This window comes from Salvelinus namaycush, chromosome 40 (genome assembly GCF_016432855.1).
Source record: "Salvelinus namaycush isolate Seneca chromosome 40, SaNama_1.0, whole genome shotgun sequence".
NCBI classification, from domain to species: domain Eukaryota; kingdom Metazoa; phylum Chordata; class Actinopteri; order Salmoniformes; family Salmonidae; genus Salvelinus; species Salvelinus namaycush.
Window position 1 is genome coordinate 3,725,980 of NC_052346.1, and position 13,627 is coordinate 3,739,606.

At 46.4% G+C, this 13,627-nt stretch overlaps 1 protein-coding gene across 1 annotated transcript in view; it reads left to right on the top strand.

Moving 5' to 3' along the window:
- Positions 1–13,409, top strand: part of LOC120033764 (partitioning defective 3 homolog B-like) — a 183,918-nt gene extending 170,509 nt beyond the window's left edge. The window contains exons 22-23 of the mRNA XM_038980218.1: positions 3,237–3,313; positions 10,301–13,409. Coding sequence (XP_038836146.1) covers positions 3,237–3,313; positions 10,301–10,667 — 444 coding nt within the window. The 3' untranslated portion in view covers positions 10,668–13,409. The remainder of the gene's footprint in view (positions 1–3,236; positions 3,314–10,300) is intronic.
- Positions 13,410–13,627: the final 218 nt, after the last annotated feature.

Sequence of the window (13,627 nt, forward strand, 5' to 3'; positions counted from 1 at the left end):
TCCAATAGTTGTTGGAGAGACTGCCATGAATATAATTTGTCTGCTCGTATGTGGTTAATTAAAATTCACGGAATCTAGATTTATACTCTACACCGTTGCCATGGTGAGCAGTTATGCCCCGGTTTGTGCATGTGTGGGTGTGGGTGGGTGTGTGTGTGTGTGTAGGATGGAGATTGAGGGGTCAGACAGACTCCAGGAAGTGTTAACCACCACCACCCCAGAGGAGTCCAGGCCTTTGGGCACACACACACACTTATCAACTGTTCACTATTCATAGAGACTGACAGTAACCCGCTCAATAGCTACAACATGAACAAAATGATCATGTTATATTCTTGTTTGATAGTCCACTAGTAGTCCACTGGCCAATGATCAAATTCACCCCTCCAACTCTGTTACTAAAATGTTTGGAGTGAATTTCGGCTCTCTATGCAGACATTCTCTCTGTCCTCTCTCTCTTTTCTCCCCTCTCTCTCGTTGTCTTTCTTTCTCTCCCTCTATCTTTCCTTCTCTGTCTCTCTCTCTTTATCTCTCCCTTCCCACTCCCTCCCCTTTCTCTGCCCCTCTCTACCCCCGCTTTCTCTCTCTCTCTCTCTCTTTCCCTCTTCTTGTCTCTTTCTTTCCTTCTCTCCCTCTTATCCCCCCTCTCTCATCCTTTCTCTTCCTCTCTCCTCCATCTCTCCCTCTTCCCCAGAGACACATATGACCAGACTTAACATGCAACCGAGCGGCTCTAACCTGAGCTCTGGCCCCCAGAGGGGGTGCTGTTTGGAACGGTGCTGTTTGGAACTGGTAGGGTGCTGTTTGGAACGTGGCCGACGAGACAAATGGCACACAGCGACTACAGCCATTACCCCGCACCTCTTTGCATAATGCCTTTAACCTTCACACAAAGATGGAGCGGCTCAATACTCAATACCCAAATGGCCTACTCCTCGGCATAATGTGGTTTATGCTCATGGTTTATGTCTAGCTCGAGACATGGAGGGTTTCTACGTACATTTTCAGAGGAGAGTAGGCTACGGGTATGGCGGTATGGTTAGGAAAGCCTTGTCGTAGCTAGTTACAGTTGCAGCCAAATACAGTATATTGGCACCCTTGCACTTTTGGTAAATAATTCCCCATTTCTTCTTAAGTAAGTTGGGGGAAAAAAGGATTGGTCTCCACACCTTATTGTATTTTCAACATTGGCGAACCAATTACATTTTAGTACATTTTTGTATACGATTTCAATTACAATTATTGGCACCCCAGAGCTACCAAAAAACAAAAATGATTCATTCAAATTAAAGAACACCCTCCCGACAATCAAACATTGGGGAGGTTCAATAATGTTGTGGTGTTGCCTTGCTGTCTCTGGTTCTGGAAGCCTTCAACGTGTGCAAGACATCATGAAATCAGCCAATTATCAAGGTGTTTTGGAGTGCAATGTTCAACCCAGTGTCCAAAAAACGGTGTCTCTGTTGACGTGTGGGCGCACGCACCCCTCAGCCCAGCCCGGTTTATAAATTGATAATATACCGTACCAGTCAAAAGGACACACCTACTCATTCCAGGGTTTTTCTTTATTTTTACTATTTTCTACATTGTACAATAATAGTGAAGACTTCAGAATTATGGAATAACACATATGGAATCATGTGGTAACCAAAAAAGTGTTAAACAAATCTAAATACATTTTATATAGCCACCCTTTGACTTGATGACAGCTTTGCACACTCTTGCCATGCTCTCAACCAGGTCCTCTTTGTTGGCTTGGTACCACAAGGCCAGGTCTCTGACCTCCTCCCTATAACCTGTCTTGTCGGTGATCACTGTTCAATGTTGTATCATCGGCAAACGTAATGATGGTGTTGGAGTCATGCCTGGCCGTGCAGCCATGAGTGAACAGGGAGTACAGGAGGGGACTGAGCACGCACCCCTGAGGGGCCCCTGTGTTGAGGATCAGCGTGACGGATGTGTTGTTACCTACCCTTACCACCTGGGGGCTGCCTGTCAGGAAGTCCAGGATCCAGTTGCAGAGGGAGGTGTTTAGTCCCAGGTTCCTTAGCTTAGTGATGAGCTTTGAGGACACTATGGTGTTGAACGCTGAGCTGTAGTCAATGAATAGCATTCTCACATAGGTGTTTCTTTTGAACAGGTGGGAAAGGGCAGTGTGGAGTGCAATAGAGATTGCATCATCTGTGGATCTGTTGGTGCGGTATGCAAATTGGAGTGGGTCTAGGGTCTCTGGGATAATGGTGTTGATGTGAGCCATGACCAGCCTTTCAAAGCATTTCTTGGCTACAGACGTGAGTGCTACGGGTCGGTAGTCATTTAGGCAGGTTACCTTATTGTTCTTGAGCACAGGCACTATGGTGGTCTGCTTGAAACATGTTGGTATTACAGACTCGGACAGGGAGAGGTTGAAAATGTCAATGAAGACACTTGCCAGTTGGTCAGCCCTTGCTCGGAGTTCACGTCCTGGTAATCCGTCTGGCCCTGCGACCTTGTGAATGTTGACCTGTTTAAAGGTCTGTCTCACATGCTTCGTAAACAACAACAACAACAAGGTGTAAACTAACAGTGAAATGCTTACTTGCGGGTCCTTTTTTCAACAATGCAGAGTTAAAGATTCAAAATAAATATTAATTATAGTGACACGGAATAAATATACATTGAATGTGTTGTGAGAGGAGTGGGATGTGGAGGTAAAGAGCTCTCTTCAGGGGATTACATGTTTTTGTCGTCGCCCCCCCCCTCCACTAACCATTACTACAAACCCTACACCGCCCTTTTTTTACAAGGACCATGGGGGCACCTAAATTGAAAAATGGAGGCACACGTAAAACAATATTTGAGCTATTAAAGCTAGAATCCTTAATTTGTCTAAATTAAAATTCCTGGTCACACAGCAAAATATGTAGGTGCATATGCGAGTAAAATGGTCGCTCTGTAGAGCCCTTCCCTACCACTAAGCCATTCTGAGGCTTATCAAGTGATGGTGGGGGTAGACAGACAGGTATTTGTAATAACATTATTTGTCCTGTCTCAATTGACTGTAGGCTACAGCTACAACTAACCAATATTAACTCTTACCCGTATAACTAACGCTAACCCTTATATGAACCCTAATAGTAAGCCATCCGCAGGCTTAGCCAGTGATGTTGGGGGGGGGGGGGGGTAGACAGAGACCGACAGACAGGTGTGTAATAGTAATAATAACATTAACCATTATGTGCCTCTCTCCTCTACAGGTGGCCGTGAGAGGACCTGATACCGGCCCGGCACCCCGCTATGAGGACGTGGAGCGACAGTACGCAGCCCACTCCAGGTAGGCTGTGTGTGCCTGTCAGGGTTGGGCTCAATTTGAAATGAAGGCAGTTCGTTTCAGGAAGTACATTTGAATTACAATTCAATAATAGAAAAAAAATGCATTTCTTATTTTCAATGACTTTACAATAAATTGAAAAATAAAAGCTATTTGAATTTTTATTCAGAATTTTATTTCAAATCACTTCTTGAATTGACTGCCTTCAATTTTGAATTGAGTCCAACCCTGGCGTGTGTGTCTGTGCATGCAAATCTGTCTGTCTGTATTCTTATCTGTTTTAGGCCACCATCAGCACGCGCACGCACGCACACAATACACACACACACACACACACACACACACACACACGGCAGCAGAGCGAGTAATCCTCTTTAGAGCTTATAATTAAATCTGGAGTGTTTGCCTTGGGAGAGCCTCTCATCCCGGGAGTAGCCCTGATCAGCTCCTGGGAGACAGAAAGGATCGACGGTGGATGGATCCTTTCTCTGCGCCACAGAGGTCCACCTAGATTATGCATGAGCATGATGCGGTTCTGTGCAGCTCAGTTAGTAGAGCACGGCCCAATGCCAAAGTCGTGGGTTAGATTCCGGCTGGGACCACCCATACGGAAATGTATGCACGCTCTACATTATATTATATAACAATTACCATGTTACTCTATCCGTCTGGCTCAACATCCTCATGTCAAATGTCACTTGCACACATGTAGACTTAGTATCTTCTGTAACATATACTCAAACACTCACACGCTCTTTCCCCTCTACCCCCCACACACTCTGCTGTGTTAAAGTCCCCCAGCGCTAACCAGGAGGACACACCCCATAGATGGGTGCAGTGTGGTGGGCCTGGGAGACAACCAGAGCACACAGTGGAGCGGTGCGGAGAGAGCAGTCATTTCACGGGTTATTGCGGCTGATATGAGGGGCACCAAGGAGAAGGGAGTGGAGCCACACTGACTGAGATGCACTATAACTAAACAGAGCATAGACTGACAGGAGCAGTGTGACTGATTGGGTCTGGAGAACTGTCTGTTCTAGACTGTGAGCTAATGCTAAGATTATGCTAACACATGTCTGACGAACTCATGGTGACTCGCACTCGACCGGCGTCGAATCGCAGGCGGTTAAATGAACTGTCGAGAGAAATGTCCGAGCTGTCGCTTAGCCCCCCTCTCTTCTGATTTTAGTGAGAGGTGTCAACCCCACAAGCCTTTGTTCAAGTCTCAGTGTGAGACGACAGTACACAGAGTGACAGGGCATTAAACCGCTGGTGGGGAGCGGCACGTTTTCAGCACCAGAACAAAGAGAGAATGAAGTGCCGCACGCACTTGCCTCCGAATGATTCATTCCAAACCTTGTACGTTTGCGCTCTTGTTTTAGATGTTCACTCGAGGATGAAACACAAGCCCTGTACCCCAGAAACACTACATCTCCCTGAAGCGTCAATACCAAGACGAGGGGACCTAAATTTATTCCAGGAATTTGACAAAACAAAGAGAGAGAGATTGGGGGAATATATTTCTGGATTTTGGAGGGGGACAAATACAGAAAGAGGGAGAGAGAAATAGAGAGGGAAGTGAAATAAATGTGTTTTTCAAACCGAGCTGAACTTTGCTTCGAGATCCCCCCGGGCCCAGCTCATTGAAAGCCATTTCCTCTCAAATGAGTGTGTCTCTGCTGTGCGGCTGTGTTGCATTAGCATACATTTGGCCTGTCTTTTGTGAGGAAGGAGCCGACACTGGCTGTGTGTGTGGGGGGGGGGGGGGCTGGGGCTGCATGTCTGGAAGTCCAGTGCCTTAGGGTGGAATGGTGGTACCCCTCTATTCTCCCCATCCCAACCCCTGCTCCTGTAGTGGGGATCAGCTTTTCCCTAGACTGGGGTTTTGGTGATGGGGGGGACAGGGAGGGAGAGGAGAGGGAGAGAGAGGGAGGGGTAAAACACACACACACTCTATCCCATATGGAGCACATTAAGGTCATTACTGTTCTGAAGCACTGGGTCATGGGCTCCACGGCTCAGCCCCAGGTTAGCCAATCAGAACGGCCCATGACCCGTAGGTGATTGGATTAGACTGCTGATCCGGGGTTGTGTGCATGAACGGTGGTCGCTGGGCTAATAATTGTGTGATTTAATGTGTAGCCGGTGGCCAGTGCTTCAGATGGAGGACTGATATTACCCTCATGAATTAGGGTGTGTGTGTGTGTGTGTGTGTGTGTGTGTGTGTGTGTGTGTGTGTGTGTGTGTGTGTGTGTGTGTGTGTGTGTGTGGTCTGCATGGCACATTTAACTCCAGAACTACTGTAGTAATGTAAATGTCTTCACAAAGTGCAACGCTACGCCATAAACCAGAAGGGTTGTCTGTGTGTCCTCCTCAACACCTGAGGACCAATCTGACCACACAAACACACTGCCCCTGACTTTAACCTTCCCTGGTCTCGTCTGTCGTTTTGTTCCACGACACCTACAGTGTCTCCGACCCCCTGATCCGCGGTCTCTTCTCTTCTCTCCTCCTAATGATCCATGATTGGAGCTGTGTGCGCGTTTTCTCTCTCGTGAGCATGGCTTAGCTCCCCGACAGATGGCCACGTCAGCACTGTATGTCACTTGAACAGGTGCATGCTGGGCAAATGTTTGATCAGCGCATGAGCATTGGTCTCTCACTAACCGCATCCCTTCTCGTTTCAATTCAGATCATTTCAATTCATTGACCTTTTATTGGCATGCTAAGTAATTGTAGGTTTCTCAGACCCAAGAGAAGAGTTAAACAGTAGACTTTCCGTCCCGTCTTCCTCATTCACAACGCTCCTTAACGCGGGACATGATCCGGTGCTGTATGTATCAAGCGTCTCAGAGTAGGAGTGCCTTATGATCACAATGAAAACAATTACATGGACAGGGGTGAACTGATTCTAGATCAGCACTCCTCCTGTGAGAAATGTTGTGAATATGGGTCCTGATCGGTTCTTCAAGTCTCTGCGGAACCTGTTAAGAAGGGATTTGACCTTTTTGTTTGACGTCATGGCAGTATGTTGCCGTTTCGGTCCGGAGTAAATGCAGGCCGCAGTACTCTTCCCCCCGCTAACTCTGTTTTCGATGAAACCGAGGGGCCCGTAATGAAATCAGTGTTTTGGAAATTAAACCGGTTTAGCCATTAGGCTTTCATAAAGGCATTATGTGGGCTCTGGCTGCCTGGAGAGCTCGTGCTCTTTCTGTTTCCCTCTTTTGGTCTCTCCCTCTCCGACAGTCACCGAGGCAGGCACAAGCATTTTTGGAAAACGAAATCATGACCTTATAAATAAAACAAAGGGTGTAAACACACACTTTGAGTGAATGAGTCATCGACTGCTGACCAATGAGGTCACAAAACAGACGGAAAGATCTAGTCAAGGCTGACAATGTGTTTTAGATCTGAACCAGTTGAAGTAGCAGTAGTTCAATCTGGGAAGTTTATTTTTACCACTTAGTAATTGGCCACCAGGATATCTGATAGAATTGTTGATGCTGTTCAGTCTCATTTTAGTCCGTGTTACTCCTGTGTAAAGGTCTCAGTGGGATACTGTGTGTAATTCACACTGTACTCACTATAGAGTAGACGGAGCGATGGCAAACACAGAGACATTTTGTGCGTGGCGGTGTGCATGCTTGTCTGTGTGAAAGCCCTCTCCCCAATGTTTATCTAGCCTGGTTTGATTAACAATAACCTCTCTCTAAAGCAGCCTTTATCTTTAAAGGGATAGTTTGAGATTTTGGCAATGAACACCTTTATCTACTTCTCCAGAGTCAGATGAACTCGTGGATACCATGTGTATGTCTCTGTGTCCAGGAAGTTAAAGGTGGTAGTTTTGCGACTGGCGCAATGAATGGAAATCTACGGGTGTCTAGTTCTGGGGAAGTAGATAAAATGCCACGTTGCCAAATATCCCTTTAATGTGAAACCAGCCTGGTCTGGCCTCTGTCTCTAGCACTCAGCCTGCCATGTATGTATGTCTATGTCTATCCCTCCGTCTGTCTGTTATTTTGGAATGTCCAAAATAACAAACTGAAACATTTGCACGCATACACACACTTATGCAGATTGTCAGTAAGTGCTATGGACCCTCCAGAGAATGGGTTAGATCCCCTCCAAGCAACCTCTCCGTGGCCTCCATGGCTGCTAGCTACCAGCTGTGTTCCCTCCCACCAATGGAGTTTATTGGGGGTCAGATAAGAACCACAGGGCATAATTATCCTTCCGTTTCCTTGGGCAGGTGCAAATAGTCCCCCCTCACTCACCAGGGCCAAATTCCTCCTTGTCGTAAGGTGGAAACTATGCCCAAATGTCATTGCATGCACACACACACACACACACACACACACACACACACACACACACACACACACACACACACACACACACAGCGCATAGACGCACACACACAACACGCCACATAGAGACACACAGACGAAATGAACACACAACCCACCACACACACCATCTCCCCATTTTCAGGCCACATCTCAAGGGCAGTTTGCGTGGTATAGCATGTGTCCCAAAATGTAAATAGCACCCTATACCCTATATGGTGCACTACTTTTGACCAGAGCCTTATGGTCCCTGGTCAAAAGTAGTGTGCTATATAGCGAATAGGGTGCCATTTGGGATGCAGATATAGAGTGGTGACAGTTGAGAGGTGTGAGTCAGATTCATTACATGACATGTTATTGGTAGCGTTCACTTGGCCCATGTGGATAGGATCACACCTCCCTCTGTCAGGTTGTATTACATGGCCAAAAGTATGTGGACACCTGCTCGTCTAACATCTCATTCCAAAATCATGGAGTTTGTCGCCCCTTTGCTGCTATAACAGCCTCCACTCTTCTGGGAAGGCTTTCCACTACATGTTGGAACATTGCTGCTTCCATTCAGTCACAAGAGCATGATGTTGGGTGATTAGGCCTGGCTCGCAGTCGGCGTTCCAATTCATCCCAAAAGTTTTTGATGTGGTTGAGGTCAGGGCTCTGTGCAGGCCAGTCAAGTTCTTCCACACTGATCTCGACAAACCATTTCTGTATGGACCTCCCTTTCTGCATGGGGGAATTGTCATGCTGAAACAGGAAAGGGCTTTCCCAAAACTGTTGCCACAAAGTTGGAAACACAGAATCATCTAGAATGTCATTGTATGCTGTAGCGTTAAGATTTCCCTTCACTGGAACTAAGGGGTCTAGCTCGAACCATGACAATCAGGCCAAGACCATTCATTCCTCCTCCACCAAACTTTACAGTTGCATTCAGGCAGGTAGTGTTCTCCTGGCATCGGACTGCCAGATGGTAAAGCATGATTCATCACTCCAGAGAACGCGTTTCCACTGCTCCAGAGTCCAATGGCAGCGAGCTTTACACCACTCCAGCTGACGGTTGGCATTGCGCATGGTGATTTTAGGCTTGTTAGGCTGCTCGGACATGGAGACCATGAGCTCTTCAGTAAGGCCAATCTATTGCCAATGTTTGTCCATGGAGATTGCATGGCTGTGTGCTCGATGTTATACACCTGTCAGCAACGGGTGTCGCTGAAATAGCCGAATTCACTCATTTGAAGGGGTGTCCACATACTTTTATGTATATATAGTGTATATTACACACCTTACACATACTCACATACACTCACACACAAACATGCACACACACACGTACATATACATACCCACATACACACACACATCCATTATACTGACATACATTTAGATACACATGTACATCCGCCATCACCTTTACACTCACATACATGTATACATGGAGTTTGAAAAGCCCTCGTTGTGCCCTCCTCTGTCTATCTCTCCGAGAGTAGAGCTCGCTGTCCACTCACAGGCGTGCTCAGTGTTGACGGCTCTGCACCTGTTGACTGTGCGTCATAACAAGTCATGTATGTGCTTCCCTTGGGAGATCTCTGGTGTGCGGGGCAGTGGACTCGGCATGCCAGACATCAACAGCATGTGGTTTATGTAGACTTGGTGCCCCTATGATGTCACTAAGGGCCAAGAGAGGCGATAAGGCGGGAGAGGAAGAGGGCGAGAGATGGAGAGAAATGAAAGCCAGATGTTTCATCACTAGTGATTAGCAGCCGGCCAGCGGGGGTTTTGAGGGAGGGGAAAGCACCTGAGCCTGGAAAGCACCTGAGCCTTCACCCCAGGTCAAGGCCTCCGAAACAGGCTTTCACCTCCACATCCTCCTCCGTCTTCCCACTAGCCTAAACATCTTTCCACCAGCTTACAGAGGCCAAATCTGCCCTGAAATGACCCTTTCACAGCATCACATCTATTAATCTATCCCTTTATCCGTCTCTCCATCCAGAGATTGAGGGATGGCTGGATTGATGAATAGATGGACATGTTATTGTCCTCAGCGGATGTAGAGCTGGTGGGTGGGATGTGGTTTATGGTCATGTGTGTAATGCCACCTTGGGGAAGTGTGTGTGTGTGTGTGTGTGCGTGTGCGTGCGTGCGTGCGTGTGTAAAAAAAAAAAAAAGTAAAGCAAGTTGGTATCACAAATGCATGTATGAAAATGTACAGGGAATTTACCAATGCAGTTTCCCCTGTACTATCACCTCTATCTGACCTGAGAGAAGGCCTAGTTTTGGGCTTTGGTCCTGGTTGTTGGCTGTGTGTGTGTAACTTAGCCCGGGCAGAGCGTGAGCAGGGAAAATGTGAATGGGGCTGTGAAAGGTGATCCATCCTGCCTCTGTGAGTCACCCTGAGTGTCTCCTTACCCCAGGAGCTTAGCCCCCTAATCACCCCACAGTCACTGGGAGGGAATCCGAGACACCCAGCTGCCTGCAGCCTCCTTACTGCGCTACCCCCCCTGAGTCACACACTCACACACTCAATCAGATATGTGCATTTACACACAATCGTATGCACACACACAAGTTGACTGAAAACACATTTTTCGGGAAAAAATGGTCTACACTCTCTAATGTTTCTGTCCTCTGTGTGTGGGTGTGTGTGTCGCAGGAGAACGGATCCGAATGACTACCCCTCCCAGTCTAGGACAGCACCCGGTTACCCCGGCCGAGACAACTACTACCCCCCTAGAGAGGCCCAGCCCCGCCCCTCCAGCCTGCCCCGGGTCAACTCGCCCGCTGGGCCACCGCAGTTGGACCCCAGGTACTACCAAACCTCGCCCCACCGGGCTGCCCAGCGCCAGGATGTGCCCCCCGCACCAGGCACCCGTGCCCCCCGCTACGAGACAGTGGGCAGGGGCGGTTACCGTGACGCCAGCCCCGGCCGCTTCGCCAGCCCCGAGCGCCACGACGACGGCTACAGGGACGGCAGGCAGCCAGACCCACGCCAGAAGAACTCCATGATCGGAGCGGTGTAGGTGTGATCAATAGATGGACTCAGACTGGGGTTGCAGAATTCTGGTAACTTTCCCAAAATTCCGGATTTCCCAGAAATCCCAGTTGGAAGATTCCCAGGTTTCTACCTGATTTGATTTGATTTCTTCTTGATTCCCTGGATCTTCCATCCTGGGAGTTCTGTAAAACCTGGGAATTTTGGAACGATTACTGACTACTCCAACCCTAAATCAGACGCACTCGTTGCTTCTCTACAGCCCCCCCGTCTGAAAACATCCCCCCTACCTCGTTTGGTGTCTCTGGATCTGAACGAATCAGACTGATGTAAGTAATAAGGCTCCCAACTAGACGTCCAATGGGCTTGAGCCATACTGCTTACACCTATCCAGGTCTTTGAGATCCACAAACATCAAAGCAGTAGGGAAGGGGTTTGCATCCCAAATGGCACTCTATTCCCTATCTAGTGCACTTCTTTTGACCAGGTCAAAAGTAGTGCACTATGTAGGGAATAGGGTGCCATTTGGAAGGGGTGGTTTATGGACCAGGCCATCATCGGAACACCACTCCTCTCAGCTGCTGACATGTTTTAGAAGCAGTGAAGGGTCTGTGTGTGTACTGTATGTATAGATGTATGTTTAGAAATGTTTCTTTGTGCGTGTGTGGGGATGTAAATAATGACTTTAGATTCACAGGGGTCCAGAATGACTGGAGGTAGACATGATGTACAGATTGGAAAGAGACTTTTAATTGATTACCAGCCGAGCTCTTGCAGGGTTGCTGGCTTGCACAAACTTAAAGACAGGCCCCTCCCCTTCTGGAACAACAGTGAGAGGCCAGGGACGGTAACGTAAGACAAAAAGACGACTGGACAAGAAGTTGACACTGGACAGGAAGTTGATCCTAAGAAACAGGAGGAACAGGAGGTGAGGAACAGGAAATGAAGTCCACATCGAAGCATCTTTTCCTTCCTGCCGTGTCCCTTCCATCTGCCTTTTAGATGTGGGTGTTTTTAGAATTTGTTTTGATTTGGTTGTGGCCTTTGCTAAAAACCTTCCATTAACTGTTGTTTGCCTATAACAAAAGTCTGCTGCCCATAATGTATTTTTTTAAGTAAAGTATAATGTGTGTGATGTTTATGATTTTAAAATGGCTATGTCAAATTTGGGTTATGTAATCATAAAGACACTGTTGAACAAATGAAATGTTCTGTGTTGACTAACTATATTCATCACATCACATGTCCTGAATGGCACCCTATTCCCTATATACTGCACTTTTGAGCAGAACCCATATGGGCTGTGTCCATAGCCTTATGAGGCCTGGTCAAAAGTAGTGCACTAAATAGGGCATACGGTGCCATTTGGGACATAGCCACAGTCTCTAGTGATGAAGGCCTAAGAGAGACACTTTAACATGTTACTCATATGCACCGGGATTATTATCCTTTCTCTCCATTGATATCATTTCTCTTGTGTGATGGTAAAGAATCACAACGCTGACCGCTGATCATGTCATATTGTACGTTAATGATGATACATTTTAACCTTTGTTTGTAAACGGATGTTTTTCTATTGTGCTGTGCATTAAATATACATTGTAAATGATCATATACAGTATGCAAAGATACATCCATTTATTGTTCACCAATTTAGCTGTCTCATTTTACAGGATGATGAAATTGCGAAGTTATGCAAACGATCCCGATTATCAATCGCCAATATGATGACTCATCTCGCCCAAATGATTCATTAAGATTTTCAACCCAGTTTAGCCTTCCCATTGGAGATAAATTAGCCCCCTACGATAACAGAGAGGCCCAGGGTGCGTCCCAAATGGCACCCTATTCTCTACATAGTGCCATGCTTTTGACCAGGGCCCATTGGACCAGCTCATAGGGCTCTAGTCAAAAGTATTGCACTATTTAGGGAATAGGGTGCTATTTGGGACGCAGTCCCATTCTTAATGCTGATAAAGACTGAATCACCCTCAACAATTAAGACTGAGGAGATCTCTGTGCTGAAGTGATTACCTCCCAATTTGCTCCCACAGAAATGGAAGTTCTGGCTGATTGGTGGAATTAGAGGTTGAAATGAGGATAATTAGAATCTGTTGAGGGCTCATTTTATCAGTTAGTGTTTAATTACTGCCGAGGCCAGTCACTGTGTTTCATCCCAAATGGCACCCTATTTCCTACATAGTGCATTGCTTTTGACCAGGGCCAGTAAGGCATATTGGGGACGATTCTGACCCGAGTTAAGCATGCGTAAATGGAACGTAATTCCCTTTAATGCACTCTCTACATATTCTGACTGTGAATTTATGCATGATAATAGCATGCTGTTCACCCGCTATTCGTTTTGGGTGGAGACCTAAGAAATAAAGGTGTGTTTGAGGTGTGTCTACAGCTGTATTCTGACCTTGACTTAATGCCACGACCTTTTACGCACGAGGAAACCATGAATAACATATGTACTGTGACCCATTTTCCTCAGTGAATTAGGCTGTAAATAGCTATGCAGTTAATCAAAGATTTTATTGTGTGCTCTCATAATTTGCGTGGATGAAATTTGGAATACCAAGCTATAGGTTTGTAGGGCTGAACCTGCCGAGTTGATGTATGCACTTTAAAATGTTTTAATTATATACCCAAGCTTTTTTCCGTTTTTTTTTTACAATTTGTAACATGTTAAATATTAGCCACTATCAGGAGTCACTGTCGGTAATACCCACAGACGTTTATTCACTGAATAAAAATATAAACGCAACATGTAAAGTGTTTGTCCCATGTTTTGAGCTGAAATAAAAGATTCCAGGAATATTCCATTCTCACTCAAAGCTTATTTCTCTCATTTTGTGCACAAATTTGTTTTCAGCCCTGTTAGTTAGCAATTCTCCTTTGCCAAAATAATCCATCCACTTGACAGGGGTGGCATATCAAGAAGCAGATTAAACATGATCATTACACATGTGCACATTGTGTTGG